General features: G+C 34.4%; 1 protein-coding gene and 1 long non-coding RNA gene across 8 annotated transcripts; one reads left to right on the top strand and one right to left on the bottom strand.

The window, feature by feature from the left end:
* Positions 1–6028: 6028 nt before the first annotated feature.
* On the bottom strand, positions 6029–11168 carry LOC142504832 (uncharacterized). 7 transcript variants are annotated; one of them, XM_075617662.1, is made up of 7 exons: positions 11013–11168; positions 8658–9352; positions 8408–8557; positions 7882–8010; positions 7299–7780; positions 6588–6829; positions 6029–6486 (listed from the first exon to the last, which is right to left on the bottom strand). In XM_075617662.1, exons 2-7 carry the CDS (start codon positions 9310–9312, stop codon positions 6198–6200), a joined length of 1947 nt encoding a protein of 648 aa, XP_075473777.1. In that variant the 5' UTR covers positions 9313–9352; positions 11013–11168; the 3' UTR covers positions 6029–6197. The 7 variants fall into 7 exon arrangements, with proteins under 7 accessions (XP_075473777.1, XP_075473774.1, XP_075473775.1 ...); XM_075617659.1 differs by adding an exon at positions 9421–9493 and having other exon boundaries at positions 6029–6829; positions 11013–11156; XM_075617660.1 differs by lacking the exon at positions 11013–11168 and adding exons at positions 9421–9493; positions 10829–10997 and having other exon boundaries at positions 6029–6829.
* LOC142504833 (uncharacterized) lies at positions 9500–10487 on the top strand. The gene is made up of 2 exons (XR_012804352.1): positions 9500–10377; positions 10442–10487. It is a non-coding gene; the product is annotated as an uncharacterized LOC142504833 (long non-coding RNA).
* Positions 11169–19569: the final 8401 nt, after the last annotated feature.

Raw genomic sequence — 19569 nt, 5'->3', positions numbered from 1 at the left:
AAATACCTACCTGGTATTCAGTTCTGATTATCGATATCAAATTCGGTTGTACAATTCTGAAATATTTGACGTTACAAGATAATCATTCTTATACAGTAAAAATCACATATCTGTCACTCGGATCGATGTTCTGCTCTGATTATTGAAATTAAGTTCTGAACATTCGGGTTAAATCTCTGAACTGCCGTAATTCTCGAATTCAGCTCTGATTCGGTTTAAATAATCTGTATATAATCTCAACGGTTCACAATGATCTGTATTAAATACTGCTGTAAAAATATAACAATACTCAGGCAGACACAAAACAACAATCGTATAAGATAATCTGCCAACTCAGATCAAAATAAATTTCTGACAATTCTGACATTTCTGAAATTTCTGATATTTCTGATCTTTCTGATATCGGTATCATTCGCAGTCACTGATCATGATCTCAACTGTGTCAAAATCAATCGGTATACTAACTTCAGATAGCGCATACTCTGAATACAATCTGTTTCAAGCAGGATTCATATCTGAATAATATATGTATACAATATTCACAGTTCTCAGAGTATTCAATACAATCTTCAGATATTCGATTCAGTCAATTAGATGTTGCAAGTATATCAAAATATCATAAATACAACCAGCATGAAATCAACAGAATATCTCTAAACATACTGAAACATGCCATAGAGAAACACTAAATCAGATGTAACTCCTGGTCGGTACTCTTCTACTGATCCTTTAATTCTTTCACTTCATTCAGTGTCATTCTGTACATCCAATATCATTCTGTGCTGAATTCTAAAATGACAACCAATACCTGGTATCTATTCAATTCTGAAATTCATCTTTCTAATACAAGGCAAATCTGAAATCTTATCTAGGCAAATATCAGCCAACTCGTACATCACTGGCAAATCTGCCAATGCTAGGCTCGATTTCAGTACATCTACTGAATACGTAAGGATACCATCTGCTCCTTTCTGTATCAATCGAGTCTTAGACAATACAGATATCAAAGGAATTCTAAATCTAGAATCCTTACCGTGAAATTTTACTCATCAGCCATATCTGGTCTGAATTTTATACTCTCCTGAAAGGAATCTATAATAGTTCTGTACTTGTTCAGCATATTAATATCAATAATGCGGTCAAATCAGAAAACACAAGTACATCATAATCTAACTCAATCTTATTCTCATCTTACTGTAGTATACGGTATTTCACAGATATCTCCAATATCAATCTTTCTTTCCCAAAATAAGGGAATCAATACTACAGTAAATACAGACCCAACAGGTACAGCATATATCAATGCAACTCAGTCAAAGATAATCGTAGAAAATGCATTAGTATATATATCAATACATAAGCCACATAATCGTAAAAGATCAGTACCTGTTACTATATCATCAAGTGTGCCCTGGGTCTGTTCCTCGATCGCCATACCCAGATGATCCAGATCCCTGAAATCTGCGGGAAACTCTCTGTGGACAGACTCTTGCAAAATGTCCAGACTGTCGATAGATATGGCAACTACCAGTCACTCCCTGGCATTGCTCCGTGGGATGTCTTCCTCCGCACATTCTGCAGTAAACTCCAGTATAACTCGGGCTGAAACCACTGGAGCTAGACGAACCACTCAGTCCGCTACCTAACTTCTTGAATGGCTTCTTTCGAGCTTTCAGCAAATCTTGCTTTCCACTCGTGCTGCCGCGATCAAATCGGAGAGGGGATTGCTGTATCTGGGGTTGCATCGCACACACCCTTTTTAGTTGTCTAATCAGACTCGCCTCCGCTCTCTTCGCTCTACTCACGGCATCAACAAAATGGTAAGGTCGCTGTATATTCATCAATGCAACTATCTCCGAGTTCAATCCTCTGATGAACTGATCCGCTACAGCTTCATCATTCCCAATTACATGAGGAGCAAAACGCAGTAGAGTAGAGAATTTAGCAACATATCCTTCAATATTCAGTTGACTTTGTCTCAAATTCTCAAACTCTGCTTTCTTGTCCTCCCGGTACGAAACTGAGAAAAATCTTCGATAAAATTCAGTTATGAATATTTCCCACGAAATCACTGTACCTCTCTGTTCTAGCATTCTTTTACTTGTAATCCACCAACTCCTGGCAGTCTCTCGTAACTGGTGGAATATCAGTTTAATTCTCTGCTCATCTGAATAATCAAGTAAATCAAACAGTATTTCTATGTCATCAAACCAGTTCTCACAATCTTCAGACGTCTCGATACCACTCAGAATCGGCGGCTGAAATAACTGAAACTCTTCCAACTGTATTTCCATCTGAGTTTCTGATACATCTATCTGTTCAGTCGAAGTACTACACCTTATTGGAATTCTCCGTGGAGGTATATTTGCTTATCAGAACATTAGTACTCAAATACTACAAATATGTTCCAATCTTTCTCTGATCATCTTACTGCTGATCAAGAATCAAATATGATTCATATTCAATAATACATATTACCAATTCAAATCAGATAATTAGATAACATGTATTTTAAAGCAGTAAAGCATAATGTCATGCTAGCACACACAATGTAAGTCAACATTAAAATAAATCTCATGCTAGCAATCACATGCAAGGAAAGAAAACTCAATCTACCCCGCTTATTCTCTTTTATCTCAGTCTAAAGGATCTATCGCTCCGATACCACCTGTTGTGGGGACCCGGACGCTAATCATCTGTGGGAGTTAATTATCAATTCAGATAATCAGGGTCTAAAATTTTTTCTTTTTAAAATGCAAGTGCGGAGCGTAATGGAATGTAACTAATATACATCTCAGTATATAAGTACAATAATGTACAACAATTATTCAAACTAGTCTAAGGTTCAACTACTAAATTTCAAGTATTAAACGAAGTCTACAATAAGTCCGGAATCACCACTCTAAACTCGTCTTCTCTCATCATCTTCTTGACCCCGATCCTGTCCCACCTATTGTCATGCACACATACAAAACAAGACAACAGCCGGATTATCCGGTGAGAATAAATCCCAGTATAAATAATGTATACATGCAGTTAACTGAACTAACATAAAAGCATGAAATATATCTTATCACATGTAGCATAATCAAACAACATGTATCAATACCAGTCTGTAAATAAAACATGAATCGTAGTCTACGAAACATAAATCAATACGGATCTGTAAATCAAATTCTAGTCTCAATATCTAAGACTCGACTCATCTCTCATTCTAATCTAGGGATCCCGGTGAATAAGAACGTACACCTGTTGTGGGGACCCGGACGCTAATCATCTTCTTAATCATCTGTGGGAGTTAATTATCAATTCAGATAATCAGGGTCTAAAAATTTTTCTTTTCAAAATGCAAGTGCGGAGCGTAATGGAATGTAACTAATATACATCTCAGTATATAAGTACAATAATGTACAACAATTATTCAAACTAGTCTAAGGTTCAACTACTAAATTTCAAGTATTAAACGAAGTCTACAATAAGTCCGGAATCACCACTCTAAACTCGTCTTCTCTCATCATCTTCTTGACCCCGATCCTGTCCCACCTGTTGTCATGCACACATACAAAACAAGACAACAGCCGGATACTCCGGTGAGAATAAATCCCAGTATAAATAATGTATACATGCAGTTAACTGAACTAACATAAAAGCATGAATTATATCTTATCACATGTAGCATAATCAAACAACATGTATCAATACCAGTCTGTAAATAAAACATGAATCGTAGTCTACGAAACATAAATCAATACGGATCTGTAAATCAAATTTTAGTCTCAATATCTAAGACTCGACTCATCTCTCATTCTAATCTAGGGATCCCGGTGAATAAGAACGTAACAAGTCTCCCACTTACTACTACCAGTCGCGGTGGCCGTACGTTCTTATTTCTGGACTTTGGTCCAGCTGTATCGAATAATCTACAATAAGAACAATGTCTGTATCTTAAGCATATCGATACACCAAACGTCCAGTGCCTTGGCGTATCTACCAAGACTAAGCCTAGTCTGACAATGTGCAATAGGTCAGTGACTATACTGTCAAAATCTAACCCATCTGTCAGTGACTCTCACTCAATAACTCTCTGCTTTCTACCTCTAATTCAATAGAATAAACATAATCATTAAGACACAAAGGTATAGAAACAATACCCGTTCTGATCAATACTCAAATCAAACACAATCTGATTAATGTCAATGACATAACAATACAATTCCTAATCTCAATATCGGTACACTTCAAATCAGTAATAACTCAACTCGGATATCAAATCTCAATCAATTCAACTCTGAAAATCATAACAATTGTATAACCAGTCTATTCTTTAATCTGACTTCAATTATACAATATCTACTGTAGCAGAAACATCATATCTGATTCATATTCAATTCTGACAATATCATAATTTCAAATCATGTCTAAACGTAACAAAACTCACGTTCAGTTGTAGCCTGCGTTGATAGGAACTCAGTACCGAAGTCGGATTCAAAATCAGACGGTCGGATTTTGCACAATCGCGATCCTAAGCTTCACGGACTCATTTCCCCAAAGTTTCCTTCGTTTTTTCCTTTTTCATTGCTTATGAAATGCTTGCATATATATATATATATGTATATATATATATACACACGTTACATGCATGAAGGCAAGTGGCGCACTCCTTCACATAACACGTCTCGCGCATATGCGCGACACAATCCGTGCATATGCGCGAGACCTATGGGTCTCGGCTTTTAACCACTCGCGCATATGCGCCAAAGTTTCTGGACGGGTCGCGCATATGCGCGCCTTATATCGCGCATGTGCGTCGATGCTTCTGTAATCTTCGCGCATGTGCGCCGATACCTGTCGCGCATGTGCGCGGGGACTCTCCTTGTACTTCATGTCAAATCTTCTTTCGGTTCTCCCGGTTTGATTTGTTCCGTTTATAATCATCTTAATTAATAAATAAATCATTTCAAATTAATCTAAGATTACAGTAATAAAATCCCGGGCCTTACAAGAAGATATAGAATAGTTAAGAAAAAGATAAGTTTTATTTGTAAGAATAATAATTTTGAAGGGAGTTGGGATATAATGAATGATGACTTTTTTATTTGAATATGTTGTTTACAAATTATTATAATTCTAGGCCTAATATTATGGCAAACGGTTTAGGCGGTGCGATTTGGTGCGGTTCTTAGCAAAAAAAAAATAACCGAACCACGTATACAGTGTGGTTTATGATTAATATTTTTAATCGCGGTTTTATAAAATATTATGAAAAACTGGTGCGCTGCAATTCGGTTTGGCCGGTTCGGGCAATTAATAAAAAATTTTGATCACCCCTATCTGTGAAGATCGAGCAAGAAAAACTTTGAATCCATCATAACTTATCGTATTGTGCTTTTTTATTTTTTTATTTATGTCCTAAATTAATTTCTCCTATTAATAAATATTTGTTTTTACATTTTTGAAACATTTATTATTTTCATTAACTGATTATATTTCAACATCATAATGTTTTATAAATAGTTTTTTATTTATATGATTTAAGTTAAAGTCTACAAAAAAAAATTGAGCAATAATCATCGGGATATTATATGCAACGCACGTGCTCCTTGCTAGTGTTGTTAAAAGCAACAAAAAATTATGAATAAATGTGGTCGCTCTGTTATAAGTGTTTTTTTTTTCCGAATGATTGGTTTAAGATGTATTTGTATTTGTAATTTTTATTGATTAGTTAATATAATTAATATTATTCGTTAATTAAAATCAATAGATATCATTTACTTATTCTTATAATTATAAATCTACAATCAATTTTATTTTAGTAGTAATTCAAATAATATATGAATAGTCATTAACGAAACACCATAATTTTTTATGTAATTAAATTTATATTCATTATGTTAAAAAATATTCTTTAAAATAATAAATTATTATTTTATCTATTAATTAATATCTCACTGAATTAATAAAATTTTATGCTGGCAATATTATTAAAATATCAAATTACCCAGCAAATTCACACAAACATTCCAATTACAAAAGCTTTCTTGCTTCATTTTTCGTACAAATATTTCACATCTGCTTCATAAATTACAATCTATTTGGAATCTTTGTTTCATGTGTCAAACCAATATAATAACAAGATGATCGATGTTATGTTTCTTGTATCAAGAAATAAAAAACAAGATCATCCGCGTCTGCATTCTTTACACGCTAACCTCCTTTAGAACAGCAGACGTCCACTGCGTTTCCCGAAAATTCTGGAGCGGTAAGTTGAAATAATCATTTCCAAAAGAAGGGGAAATTGCAACTGCACGAACAATATAACTGGTAAACAGGCTAATGCGGCTATTGGTACAAGAGTCCATGCCTTTCTTCGACCAAACACAAGGTACAGGGTTGCGCTGAAGGCGATCATCATAGATGTTATGGAAAGAAATAAAGTGACGAGACCAATTATTAACCTCTTTGGAAGCGAGTATAGAAAATCTCCTTCTGCATAACGTGCAGTGAGGATAGACAAGAACATCAACATCGAAGCGGTAGATGAGAACAAAGACATAGCATCAAAAACTGCAAATGTAAGGAATGCTAACTTGTTGTAGAAAATAGGAAAGCCGTTGTCGCCATTATTGCCTCCTGGTACAGTAATAGAAGCAGCGAAAGCTATGGTAGCAATCAGAGCTGCAGCAACCGTGCAAGAATTGGCTGTGTCCTTCATCCATTTCTCCCCCTCTTTGACCAAATCCTTGTGTTCCTCAGAAAATTCAACAGGCGGTGTTCTAAGCTTCGAGTTTTTCCGGTCTTTGGAGTCGGGAGTAACATACTTTTCCACTTCCTATAGTGAAATTAACTAACTTGATATAAGAGATACATCTAAATGATTTGAACAATTAAATAGATGCTCCCTGATGTCTTGATAACTATAGCTTTTAAACAGAGCGTCTGTCACTATACCAAATATCATAGTTGGTGTCAATCATGCAATTTAAACCTTTCAAACAGGAAAACAAACTACACAACACGTTATAATTGTTACATCTTATAGACCGCCATGATTCCAAATAATCTCCAGACAATAATTGCATCAGCATAAAATTAATGAGAATCGAGTTCTGATGTTAGCTCACATACAATGTGTACTTTTCTTCCTCTTGTTGTGTGTTGGTAGGGGAACCCTCCATCGAAGCAAATAAGGTGTTTAATAAAAAAAGTTTGCACTACAAGATCCAAGTGATTTCAAGAATGATTTAAGTTGCAAACATAACCATACGTTAGATATGAGGAAGTTGTGAAGTTATACTTACCTTGTACCAGTGTAACTCACGCTGCATTTGTAGAGCTGCACCAGATACAAGATTGAGTTGAGCTGGAGGTGCAAGTTTCCCAACAAGGTGCAAGATGTTGTTCCCTTCATTGTCCGTAAGCTGGGTAGCCAGCTTTTTATGCTCACTCATCTGATACAAGAGGTTGAAAACATTCTCTCTACGGTTTATAACAGCCAGTAGAAATATATTATGTCCCATTGGATCTATTGACCAAATTGCGTGAGGAAAATACTCCAAAATCTCTTCGACTATCTCACTATTTCCCGAACTTGCTGCTGAAAGAATCGGCATGTGAAACATTGACGCAGCTGTCAAATAATCCAACATCGCAATCTCTTTGCATATGCATTTCACAAGTTGAAGAACTTGCACATGCATCATTCTAGTGTCTCGAATATAAGTCGCTTGTGGTACTAAACATTCAATAACTTTCCAAATTGTTAATTGCCACTTACGGAATGCTGCAATGCCAATAAAAGTACTCGGAAAAAGTAAAAACTGAACTCATTATGATGTTCAATCCTTTTTTATTTACAGATAGTGAGAAGGGAAATCAACGAACCAGATAAACAAAGCCGTTGGAGAAGTGGAGAACAGTAACACAGTTTCGAAAAAATTCCCATGACCACAGATGGATTTTCCTCGACTCTTTCATCATGACTATACAACTTCCCAAACTTTGTAGGCACACCTTTGACATTGAAAAAAAATTGAACTGATTTCTCATAGAGCATTGATATATATTTTCACGTTGAATCATCATTGATTACGTTCTGTAACTCATACAAAACCGTGATCGTAAAAATGAAGGTGAATAGGATATAGAAATAGACCTAACAGAAAACATTAAACTCCTATATCCTGAACGCTAGGTTTGCTGTCATTCTATCTTGAGAAACTCCATTGACCATATTGTTACAGATTGAGACAAACATTGCATCTTAAGTTGAACAATCAAGTGGTAAATAAAGCTAGCATCATGACGGAGTTAATTCCAGTAGTGGACAAAATAATAAGCACGATCATGATATAAAAGACAGAAATAGAACTTTAGTAAATGGGCAGCACAGAATGAGCTAGAAACTAACATGAATATATGAATCGCTCCCAAAAGCGAAGTGAACTTTTTCTGAAGAATGCAGAAGGCTTCCTAGCAATCGTGTTCAGTGCAGTGTTACCAGCGCTGGATCTCAATGTGGCCAAGTAAGGGTAAAGCTGCACCAGATAAAGAGCCAAATCTGTGGAGCAAAGGAAAATGTTGTAATCAACAGATAGTACATAAATAACATATCATTCTCTCTCAAATTCTTTAAAAAATTATGCAAAGTGTATCATTACCATAGAATTCAGCAAGAATCACAAGATTCAGAATATCTACACCAGATCCATCTGCAAAGGGATTGTAACCTGCATCATCTCTCGTGACAGTTAATAAGAAAGATACCATATCCTTGTTGGCATATCCAGCAGCCGCATGTAAAGGGAGAAAAGACGAGTTGCACGGGGTATTTGGCAAAGCAGGGTCTTTTGACACTAACAGTTTTGCTGCCTCAACATTGCCAAATATGGCAGCGCTGTGTAGGGCAGTTTGACCAATCTGATCACGCAGAGTCACCAATGCCTCTGTTGGTATCAATTCTAACAATTCTTTTACAAAATCTATTGCCTTTCCTGACCCAACTGCAACATGTAGTGCTGTCTCTGAAACTTTCGTGATTTTAGCTGTGATTGCATCTGGATCCTGATCAAAGAATTTTCTGGCGCTCTCCCAATCACCATTTATAGCAGCTCTGTATAGTGGTAAATACCAATTGAGATCCTTCTCGTGTTCCTTCTTCTCCACCAGCATTGAACCGTGGGCATTATCGGGTGGTTTTATTTCTACCTCCGTCGAACTTTTAACATTTTTATTTCTTGCCCCGAGGAGCATTTTCGCCAAGGGTCCCGGCTCATTCTTGCTATCTTCTTGTTGTGATGAAAATTCCTTCATCATTCCAGCAACATTCGAAAATTACTCCACGCAGCACAAGGTACTGATAAAATTCAGAACAAGACCGTCAAAAATTACATTGTCATCACTTGCAGTACAAAACCATATTACCAGGTTTTGAGGTAATCTTCCAGCAATTGTAAGCTATCGTTTTCGATAAAGCACACCAAGCGCAGTGGTTATTCTAACATAAAAAACTAGAAATTCATGAAAAACCGACCGTACAACAGGTATATCATATGGCACACAGTTAGGCACAATAGATTCTTAGCAAAGATAACAGACCTTGCATAAATGGGCTGCGGCTTGTCATGATGAAAATTATTACATTATTATTCACAGATTTCAACAAAGTATGACTTTGAAACTTTTTAGTATGATCATATAAACGAATAATAATCATCCTTAACAACTCTAGGTACAATTGACATCTTTACATGTGTTTAGTTCTTTCAAAATATGAATTTGGATTTGGATTTTGATTTGGATTGGATTTGAAAATTCAAGTATTTGAAATTTAATTTCGTGTTTGGTTTAAAATTTAAAATGATATTTACAAATCCATTTCTTGTTGGAAAAAAAAATATTCGAATTTGGAATTTTAAAATTTTACTAAGCTATCCTTAAAAATCATCTAAAATAAATAAAATTTGATGGGATTTCGATAAAAAAGTAATTGTATGTTTTTAAAATCCAAATCCCACCAAATCTTATCAAATTTGATGGGATATGGATATACTCATTGAAATCCCATTAAATCTCATAAAATTCTAAACAAATCCGAATTTTTTTTTTGAATCACCTTGCCAAACAGTAAAAATAGGAATTTGAAATCCAAATCCCATGAAATTCTCCCAAATCCTGGTTGCCAAACACAATGTTAGAGTAGTATTAATTCAAATTATGCAAGAACAATGAGCCATGCTATCTATGTACCACTTCCAACTTCAAGTGACAATATGGTGAAGGATTCTTAATAGGGAAAAAAACTAAAGTTTCTAGTCCTTTCCTTCTACATCCTTATGGTATGTCAGATATTTTGGAAACACCCGAAATGTATTTTTTTAAGTTAAACTATGGCTTGTGATTTATATTTGGTGATGTTATAAATAAGCTATTTTCTCATATTAAGTTTTAGGATTATTTAACTTTTCTGATAATAAATATATCATTTAACAGTATTTTAAATTAAATATTATAATAGAACTATTTTTGTAGTAGTAAAAAGTTAATTTTGAAATAATCGTACAGTAAAATGTGAAAACTAAAATTTAATATATCAAAAAAATTAAAATTAACTTAGCTACGTTTGTCATACAAAGAGTTTAATTACATAAACATTTATTTGTAAAGAAAAAAACTTAAGGGTCAGTTATACTCTGCGCATAGCATTCCTTCTAAAGATAGCAAATTTATTTTAAGAAATACCCACAAATTTGCAGCAAAAGATGACCGAGCAAAACAGCATTTCCCAAGCACAAAAAGGGACGATGTAACAGGCAGAAGCTCAAATTCCTACCAATCAAAAACAAATCTTGCGATTATATAAGCTAATCCAGCAGCAAAATGGAGTACAAAATACAACACAGTACACCAAAAAAGGCCCGAAACAGCAAACTATGGAGAAATTCTGCAGATCGTGCAGTTTATAATCAAAATCGGAAAGAAAATAAATCGATCCAGGGAAAGTAAAGTGAACTGACCAAGCAGGAGAAGCGACAATTCTCCGCATTTACTCCACCTAGTTTCGTTAGGTTCAATTGACTCCTTTTCAACTGCATTTAGTTTTCCTCCAATCGAAATAGTAAACCAGTGAAACTTTGCGTTCATCATTTATAAGTTAGATAAAAGAGAAAAAGTAATTTTATATTTTCCATTGTTCGTCGGTTTATTTCTTTAATTTGAATTTTAAATTTTGGATGATATTGTTGACGTGATATATAATATTGTAATATATTAATATTTCATTGAAAATTAATGTCTTATATATAAGTTCAATTTTTATATTTAGTTATTTTAGTTTATTAATAATAATTTTGTAAACGTACTTATAATTTTGTAAACGTACAACCATATTTTTAAATTAATATTTTTAAATTTAGTTATTTTATTTTATTAATATTTTTTATTAATTAAATTTTTGTAAACGTACAAGAGCAAACTTGCAATAACTTACTACTTCCTTTCTCAACTTTTTTCTTGGTTTCTGTCTCTACAATTCTTTGTTTTAACTCCCTGATTTTCTAAAATTTCCCAAATTACCCTTACTCTTCATACTTAATGGTACATGGCATTATTTGATCTATCGAGCCTGTTCTTAAAGGCTTATAGCCTCAAGACATACAGCTTCGCAAGGTTTTCAGCCTATATAAAATGATTAAATGATCGATTTTTTGGTTGGCCCATAATGCTTCCGTATAATAAATTGAACAATTTACCTTTTTGACCAAAGTGCCGTCAGGTTATATCCACCAGGTTTTACAGACTGCTCCTCACAGCCTAACCACGCAGTCGCAACAGATGGTTCCTAAAGCAGATTCCTTTAACAACACATAGCACAACCCTATTTCGTTTCCTATCTCAGGTGGTATAGTAAAATAATTCAATTTGAAACTAATACATGAGAGTGACAAAAACCTTGGTTCTTTTATTCAAACACACTAAATATTATTACATAGTAACCTCTTGTAGAGGAGGAGAAACTTGTTTAGTAGCTGAACTTACAGGACACATAAACTTGAAAGAGAAAATATTAAAAATATTTTGAAGAAAAACGAAGAGGTTGAGTGATGCATTCACCTTCCTTCTACCATCTTATTTATAGAAGCCATTTGCGAGTTTGAATCCCAGACTTCAATTCTTGGCATAACTTTTCTTTACTGCCTTCCAGCTGTGGTTGGCATTATCTTTTCAGTGGGTCGAGTGAGTGGTTGAGTGGTCAATCCACTTGAATTGTCTTCTTCCTAGATTATTAATCTAGAGTAACTCGTTCTTGTGATATTATCTCCTGGCATAACTAGTTGATATGCGTTTGTATTATATCAACTGAGATCTCATTACCTGATTCTTTTAGCCTTTTATGATAAGTTTTGAAATTCATCAGCTGCTTTCTTGTTACCTTAATCCGTCTTCTAGAAACTTTAAGATATGTGAAATAAATTTTCTTTTGTTCGCAATTTCGTTTTAGGTCTTGTGTCTTTTTATTGTTCCCATTTACTCATTATCTATAGTTGTAATTGGGTCCAATTTTTCTTGTTCATTTAGTGGGTGTTACAAGCCCACTATATTTTGTCGGTGAATCTTTACCTTTTGTTATCCCCAAGGAAACATGATTAGGTTCACATGTCCACTTATTTTTGTCGAGGAATCTTAAACTTCTGATGTCCCCGAGGAAAATGTGGTTGTGGTCGTTCACCACTTGGTCCTGTTTCTGCAAGATGCTTCCTGTCTGACCGAGATCTGAAGCCCTCTCCAAATTCTGGCTCTTTTGGATTCGGGAACTTTAGGCAGATCTATTCTGACTATCATCCCACATGAGCCATATTGTAGAATTTTCGACGAGTTTCTTTACTCCCCGGCAGCTTGCTATTCCACAGAAGATTTCTTTTCTTGTCGAATAGATCATATGCAAAAATTGTGGTTTTTCCTGTCACAGTATTTTACAGGAATGATCCAATTACCGAATTATGATAAAACTTAAATGGAAACTTGACTTTGTCCATCTCAGTAATACAGACCCATAGAACCCATGCTCTTCTGGTAGAAATATCGTCTTCAGTAATTGAAGCAACAAGGGGTGTTTCTTCTGACGGAAGATCCTTGATCAATCTCTGAATATTTGTATCTGGCCTCCTTAACTTGATAAAATGAAAGGCTTCGTGATAGCCTTTTCCTGGTGGTTCTGGTGCTGTACTGAAAAATTATAGTTCCAGAATATCTCATATGGACAAATAATCGTTATTTGTCCAAGTTTCATGAACAACTTCCTGGATCCATTTTGGTAGACCTGAAATTTTTGGGAAGCTTGGTGATATGGTATAAACTGAGGCAAGAGCCTCGAATTCATACCAAGCTTTGACCTCCTTTGGATATGAATTTGGTTTCATCCATACCCTAGGATATTTTCTTGCAACATCAACCCTGATAGTAGTTGGGTTAATGCATACTCTTGTTTTCAACTTCTCCCAATTTTGTTGGTACACCTGTAATGGAGAAATTGTAGCTTCATTAGTATCAACCTTAGATTTACCCTTGTCAGTATTTGGTCTAAGGTTGATCTTTCCTTCTTCAATCCCCGAGGTGAAGGGTTGACTTGATAACTCGAGATAAAGATCTGGAGTCTCAATTTTTGTTTCAGCCGACTCATCTAGAGATGATCCCGACTTAATACTTGTGCTAGGGGTATTTGAATCCCCTGCGCTCCAGGTATAGAGTCATGTACTCGAAAACTCTCCATTTGGGAAACCAGTGGCTTCTCAATGCCTTGGAGAATAGGCATTTGTATTACAGACCATAACTGAGTATAAGCCTATAAACATCATGTAATTCGATCAGAGACAACTCTCTTATCGGCTTGTTGTAGTCTTTCCGCAACTTATGCGTTTAAGACCAGCTTGTTAAACTCGATTTGAAGCATTTCAATGTGTTCTCTCAAATGCCTATGTATTTTCATGATGGCATCGATATCATTGTTGTCCATCTCTTATTAAAAAATCTGCAAGAATATTCTCATGAGATTTTATAATTACAATATGAAAAATATAATTTTGATATAGAGTTTGTCATCTTAATAATATTGCCTTCTCAAGTTTAGATTTTATTCTATTCCTTAAGAAAGCTTTCACCTATGTGTTATCAACCTTTAAAGTAAATTTCTTTGCAAGTAAAAATAATGGGCATTTTTCAAAAGTCATTTTTACTGCATATAATTTATTTTCGTTGATATGACATCTTATGGCTTCTGCATCCGAGAAAAGTTCACTGCAATATCTGCATGGCTGTTCTCCTTCTGGTGTGAGCTTGGTTCAAACTATCGTCCACCATTGATCACTGGCATCTGTATATAATATCAGATCATCTTTATCCTGAGGAATAGCCGTTTTCGGAAGATTTTTACAAATCTCCTTTCGTTGACTAAGTCTCTGTATGTGTTCTTTCGTCCATATAAATTTCGCATCTTTTTCAGTAATGGACTGAACACTTTCATGTGTTTTGCTAGGTTTTTAATAAACATCACAGCAAAATTAACAACTCCTAGAAAACTTTGAAGTTGTTTCTTTTCTTTCAACTCGTTTGGAAAATTTTGCATTTTTTCTATTATATGATCCTGCAAAGTTATTCCTGACTCATCGATTTCTATTCCGAGGAATTTAATCTTTCTTGTAGCAATGACTGCTTTCTTTTCTGATAGAATCAGTCCTTTTTTTTTTGCGAACTTTAGAAAAGATTTCTAAATGCTTGATATGTTCTTCCATATTTTTAGATGCGATTAAAACATCATCAATATAGACAAACATAAACTTAAAATAATCTTTAAATAGATTATCTATTTTCCTTTGAAATATCTGGGGTGAATTAGCCAATTTCATTGGTAATACTTCTCAAATATAGTGTCCTTGTGGAGTGAAGAAAGCTGTGAATTTCTTGCTTTCCTCCTGCATCCGAATTTGATAAAATCCAGAATTGCAATCGAATTTAGAGAATATCTTTGCATTGCGTATGCAACTAATTAGATGTTCTCTACTAGGTATGAAGTACCCATCAAACTCCAGAATCTTATTAATTTCTTGATAATTAATAACTAATCTGGGTTTGTTCCTTTTAATTTCACCATGATTTCTTACAAGAAATCCTGGACTGCTGTATGGTGAAATTTCTGCTTTGATCTAACCAAGGTTCAGATGTTTCTTGATTATAATCTGCATATCCCTTTGATCAATTATATTCATTGGGATAGGTATGCATCGGAGAAATTCATATTCTTTGCCTTCCTTAATTTTAAGGAAAGCTTTGAGTTGATTTTTGTCTCACCATGTCAAGGGATCTTCATTATCCTTTTCTTGACATCCTCTAATGATACATTAGATTCAAACTCTACTTCATTCTTATGTAGAGCTCTCTTAAGGTATTCTATTTCTTCTGGTTGGAGCTCTTTATCTGCTCTTAGTTGGAGCATTGTTTCTCCAAATCGTTTAGAATCCTTCATTTTTGGGTTCAGAAGTTTTCCTTCATCAACACGCTTGCTGTGAAACTGTATGGCAATTTTCTATAAAATTTCTCTCTTTGTCTCTGGACTATAATTTTGTGATCAAAAAGTGTTGTGAACACTGATCTTCTAGTCTCATTTTCTTGCATATAGGACTTAAACATTTGTAGGAAATTGTTTCCTAGCAAGATGTCAGCTCCTGTATCATGAAAATAAATTGGTGGTGTTTTTACCTTGTACCAAGGTGTTTGTCCAGCACTGCCGATTACTATTTTAGTCATCTTAATCTTATCTTAATCCCTTTGCATAAGATTAAGATTCTTCTGGAAAAATATCTTCCAGCAATCTTTGGTAATTCTTCTTCCAAATTATTTGGAAAAATTCATCTTTTTGCTGTACAGATTCAAGTACCTGAATCAATATAAGCAGCAAAATATTCTGCCTTATATTGTTCATATAACATTCATACTGGAATGTATATCGAGAATGAGCTTGTGGTCATTGGATTTTCCACATCCTATCATCTGTCATAATCTTCATTCCATACTCTAGACGTTTCCAAGGTTTGTGTTCCTCCAGAAACTCTAGTCCAAGAACCAGTCGATCTGGTTCTTTCCCTGGAATTCCTTTGATATAAACTTCCAATTCTCCGATATTGATCATTCTTTGGTAAGTTCCTATCATAGGTTGTTCTAAATAATATATGGTATTACAAAAAAATTGATTCATCTGTTTCGTAATATCAAATACTATTTCTACTTTCTTCCACCCTTCTGGGCATCTAAGCTTTCCTATTGTGGAAAAACTTTTTAGCTCCTATTGGGTTTCTTGGACTTGCGCTTTTCCCCACCTGTAACTTGTAATTCTATCTCCCTGAAAATATAGTCTTCTTGATTCCAATATAAGACTTTGGTTCTTTTGTAGAATCGGTTTGTCTTGTATTTTGATATCTATTTCTTGCATTAAAGGAAACTCAACTCTTTCTGGATAAATTGCCTGAACAAATTTTTCAAATATCTCAGGTATTTCAATGAACTCATTTCTAATAAACAACTCTTAATTATGTGTATTAAATAGAGCATATGAAATCTGATATGTAATAAAATATGGTCTATTAACTTCTTTCATCAGCCTTTTTTCTTTGAAATTCTGATGTAATGTCAAAGCTCGGCTGAAATCTCAATCTGCCAGGTTTTAGACTATTCTTGGATTGATTACTCCTACAATCTTTCCTGCGCAGAGATTTCTTGAAATAGTTCCCAGTACTAAATCTTGAAGATTCCTCATTCTTTTATCGCATATAGCAATATCAATGGGTGAATCTATTCTTTCTTTGAAAGTAGCTTTTATCATAATCTGGATTGCTCCGATATGAATCCAGGACATAGTCCTTGCTAATTCTATCTTGAGTTTTTGTAATTCCTCCTTAATTTCTTCATAAGGAATTAGTTGCATCTACATTCTATTTCATGTAAGTTCCATAGGAATTGTCATTTCCCTCCTAAAAACTTTATAGATTAGATTATGCTTTTTGTTTCTTAGACCAAGACTTCCTAAGAACTTTTCTACCTGTCCTGCAGAGAATCCTTGATATCTCTGAATACTTGATATCTCTGAATACTAGGATTTTCTCTCATGATCCTTTAGACCATGTTATGAGACATTGTTGTCTGACTAAAGAAACCAGACAAATCTTCATGTGTTTCGTGTCGAAACACCTCGTCTTCAGTTAGATTCCGATTCAGTTCCATCAGATTCTTCCTGACTCAATACTTCTTCTTCATATATACTTTCCTTTGAGGCAATATCATCAAATCGATATACCTGAATAAGATCTTGGTAATAAACTGCATCTTCAATATCTGGGGTTGGATCGAAGCGTTTAATACCTCTTTTTTTCATTTTCTGGAAAGTTGGTTGAGATATGATCTCTTGCTCCACATTTCCAGCAATTACAATCCTTGAAAATTTCATTGGCTCAAGTATGAGCTCTTCTGAAAATTTTCTTCGCAGGTGTTCTTCCTGGGCTTCGAGATGTACTCGATGCTTGGGATGATATCCTACTTCTTGATGGTCCACTTCTTTGTCCAGGTTTATAAAATCTGGATTTCTGTCTAGACCATACTGTTCTTGGTTTCCAAGAACTTCTTCCACTTCTGGTGTAAGGATGAGATCTAAAATTCTTTATTTTCTGCCTTTGTGGTTTACTTCCAATAATTGTTGGAAGATCATTTTCTTGACAACACAAATGAGTTTTTTTATTGATACCCATTAAACGTTTGTAATTCTTTTGTAATGTTGCCATATGACATCATTCTGCCAATTTTCCTTTTAGAAAAGAGGCTCTTCGTGCCAATGTATCTGGATTGCCAGGTACATATTTCTTATGAGCATTTCTCTCCAGGGACTTGGCATTTAGCGAAGAAAAGCTGCATAGCTATATTTTCTTCGACCCCTGAATTCCATCTATATTTAGTGAATAACATAATATATTCATCCATCAAACATATGTCATGTAATTCAAGGCTATACAGAGCATGAGTATATTTCTTTCTCTTCTCTGTATCTTGACTGTTAAAATAGTCTATCCCTATAAATTGTGCTTTAAATATGGTAGCTATTTTTTCAGCTATCTCACTAAGAGATTCTTCAGCTAGGACTTACTCTTTGGTTTCTAATAAAGTCATGTCCCAAGCAATTTTAACTGATCCCATAAGACTCATTTCTAGGAGCTTAATGAATCCTTCTCTGTTGAGATCCAGTGTTTCTGCAGCGATTCTCATAGCAGATGTCCAGTAATCTATGAGATCTTCTCTGTTTTTTAAATCTAGTACATCAAGGTTAAGCATAAGCCCATAAGGAGGTATAGGTTCTAAAACATTTTTCCCACAGGGTTTTTGGTGCAAGGGAATTTGATTTCTCCTTGTCCTTATTCTCACTGTGTGTGATTCTCCACAAGTATGGAAATCAGGTTCTCTCGTATTTATATTCTGAGATCCCACACTTTTCCTTGGTGGTTTCTGAGACGATGACCACGTTATAGAAGGTGGTTCACCTCCCATTGTGTTCATCTTCAGATCTACTACTTTGAGATTTGCAAAAGATTCTGCAAGCTCTTGTAGATCCTCTAGACCAATAATTTCTAAAGTTGTCATCAGATTAATTTTTTTTCTGAGACACATTTATTTAGATTGATCATTTTTTTTATTCAGTCAAAGGTTTTGACACTACTTTGGTCTTCCTTTGTTGATGTAACAAAAGTTCAGTTCCAAATGATGTTGGTAACATTTCTTCTGAATTTCTCTTACTAGAACTTGTTATTGTTCTAGAATTTGAATTCTTGTTCGAATATTCTTTAATATTCCAAGAATTTCTTCCTGGTTTTCAAGGATTTTCTTCACATTTTATGGTACATAATATAGTATATTGCCATAGTTTTGTACCGTTTTTTGAATTTCTCTAAGATTTCCTGAGAGTTTAGAGGAATCCGGTACAATTTCTAGGAATCTGTTATTTTGATTCATAAGTTTACCTTATGACTATGATAAGTTCCTTCTTGATATCTAACCTTGGTTAGATCTTCTTGCTTCAAATATTCCAGAGTTCTAGAATAAATCATGTAAATAATCAATCTCGAACCTGGGTTCGGATTCATGTTAATCGAGAAATTTCTCCTCCCAAACATTTAATTACTCTGATAATAATAAATTTGTATGTTTGAAATAATTTTTACCTCAGGTCTGATACCATTTCTGACCTCAGATCATCAATCATTAGCTTTTACACATATAAGGGTATTTTCGTCATTTTTATCATTTTAGGGAGTTTAGGCAAATGTTTTTAGGCGTAGGGAGTTAAAATAAATTTGAGTTGAGGTTTAGGGATTTATCAACAATTTACCCAACATGCAACCATATTTTTGAATTAATATTTTTAAATTATCTAAATAGAAATAAAATAAAAAATATATATAAATAAAAATTCAATAATTTTATTAACATGTGCAAAAATGTCAAATCAATGAGACTAATGTCAAACACTTTAAATTGAATATA

This window comes from Primulina tabacum, chromosome 10, assembly GCF_025594145.1.
Source record: "Primulina tabacum isolate GXHZ01 chromosome 10, ASM2559414v2, whole genome shotgun sequence".
NCBI classification, from domain to species: Eukaryota; Viridiplantae; Streptophyta; class Magnoliopsida; order Lamiales; family Gesneriaceae; genus Primulina; species Primulina tabacum.
The sequence above is the reverse complement of the archived record's forward strand: the minus strand, read 5'-3'. Positions and strand labels throughout refer to the sequence as shown.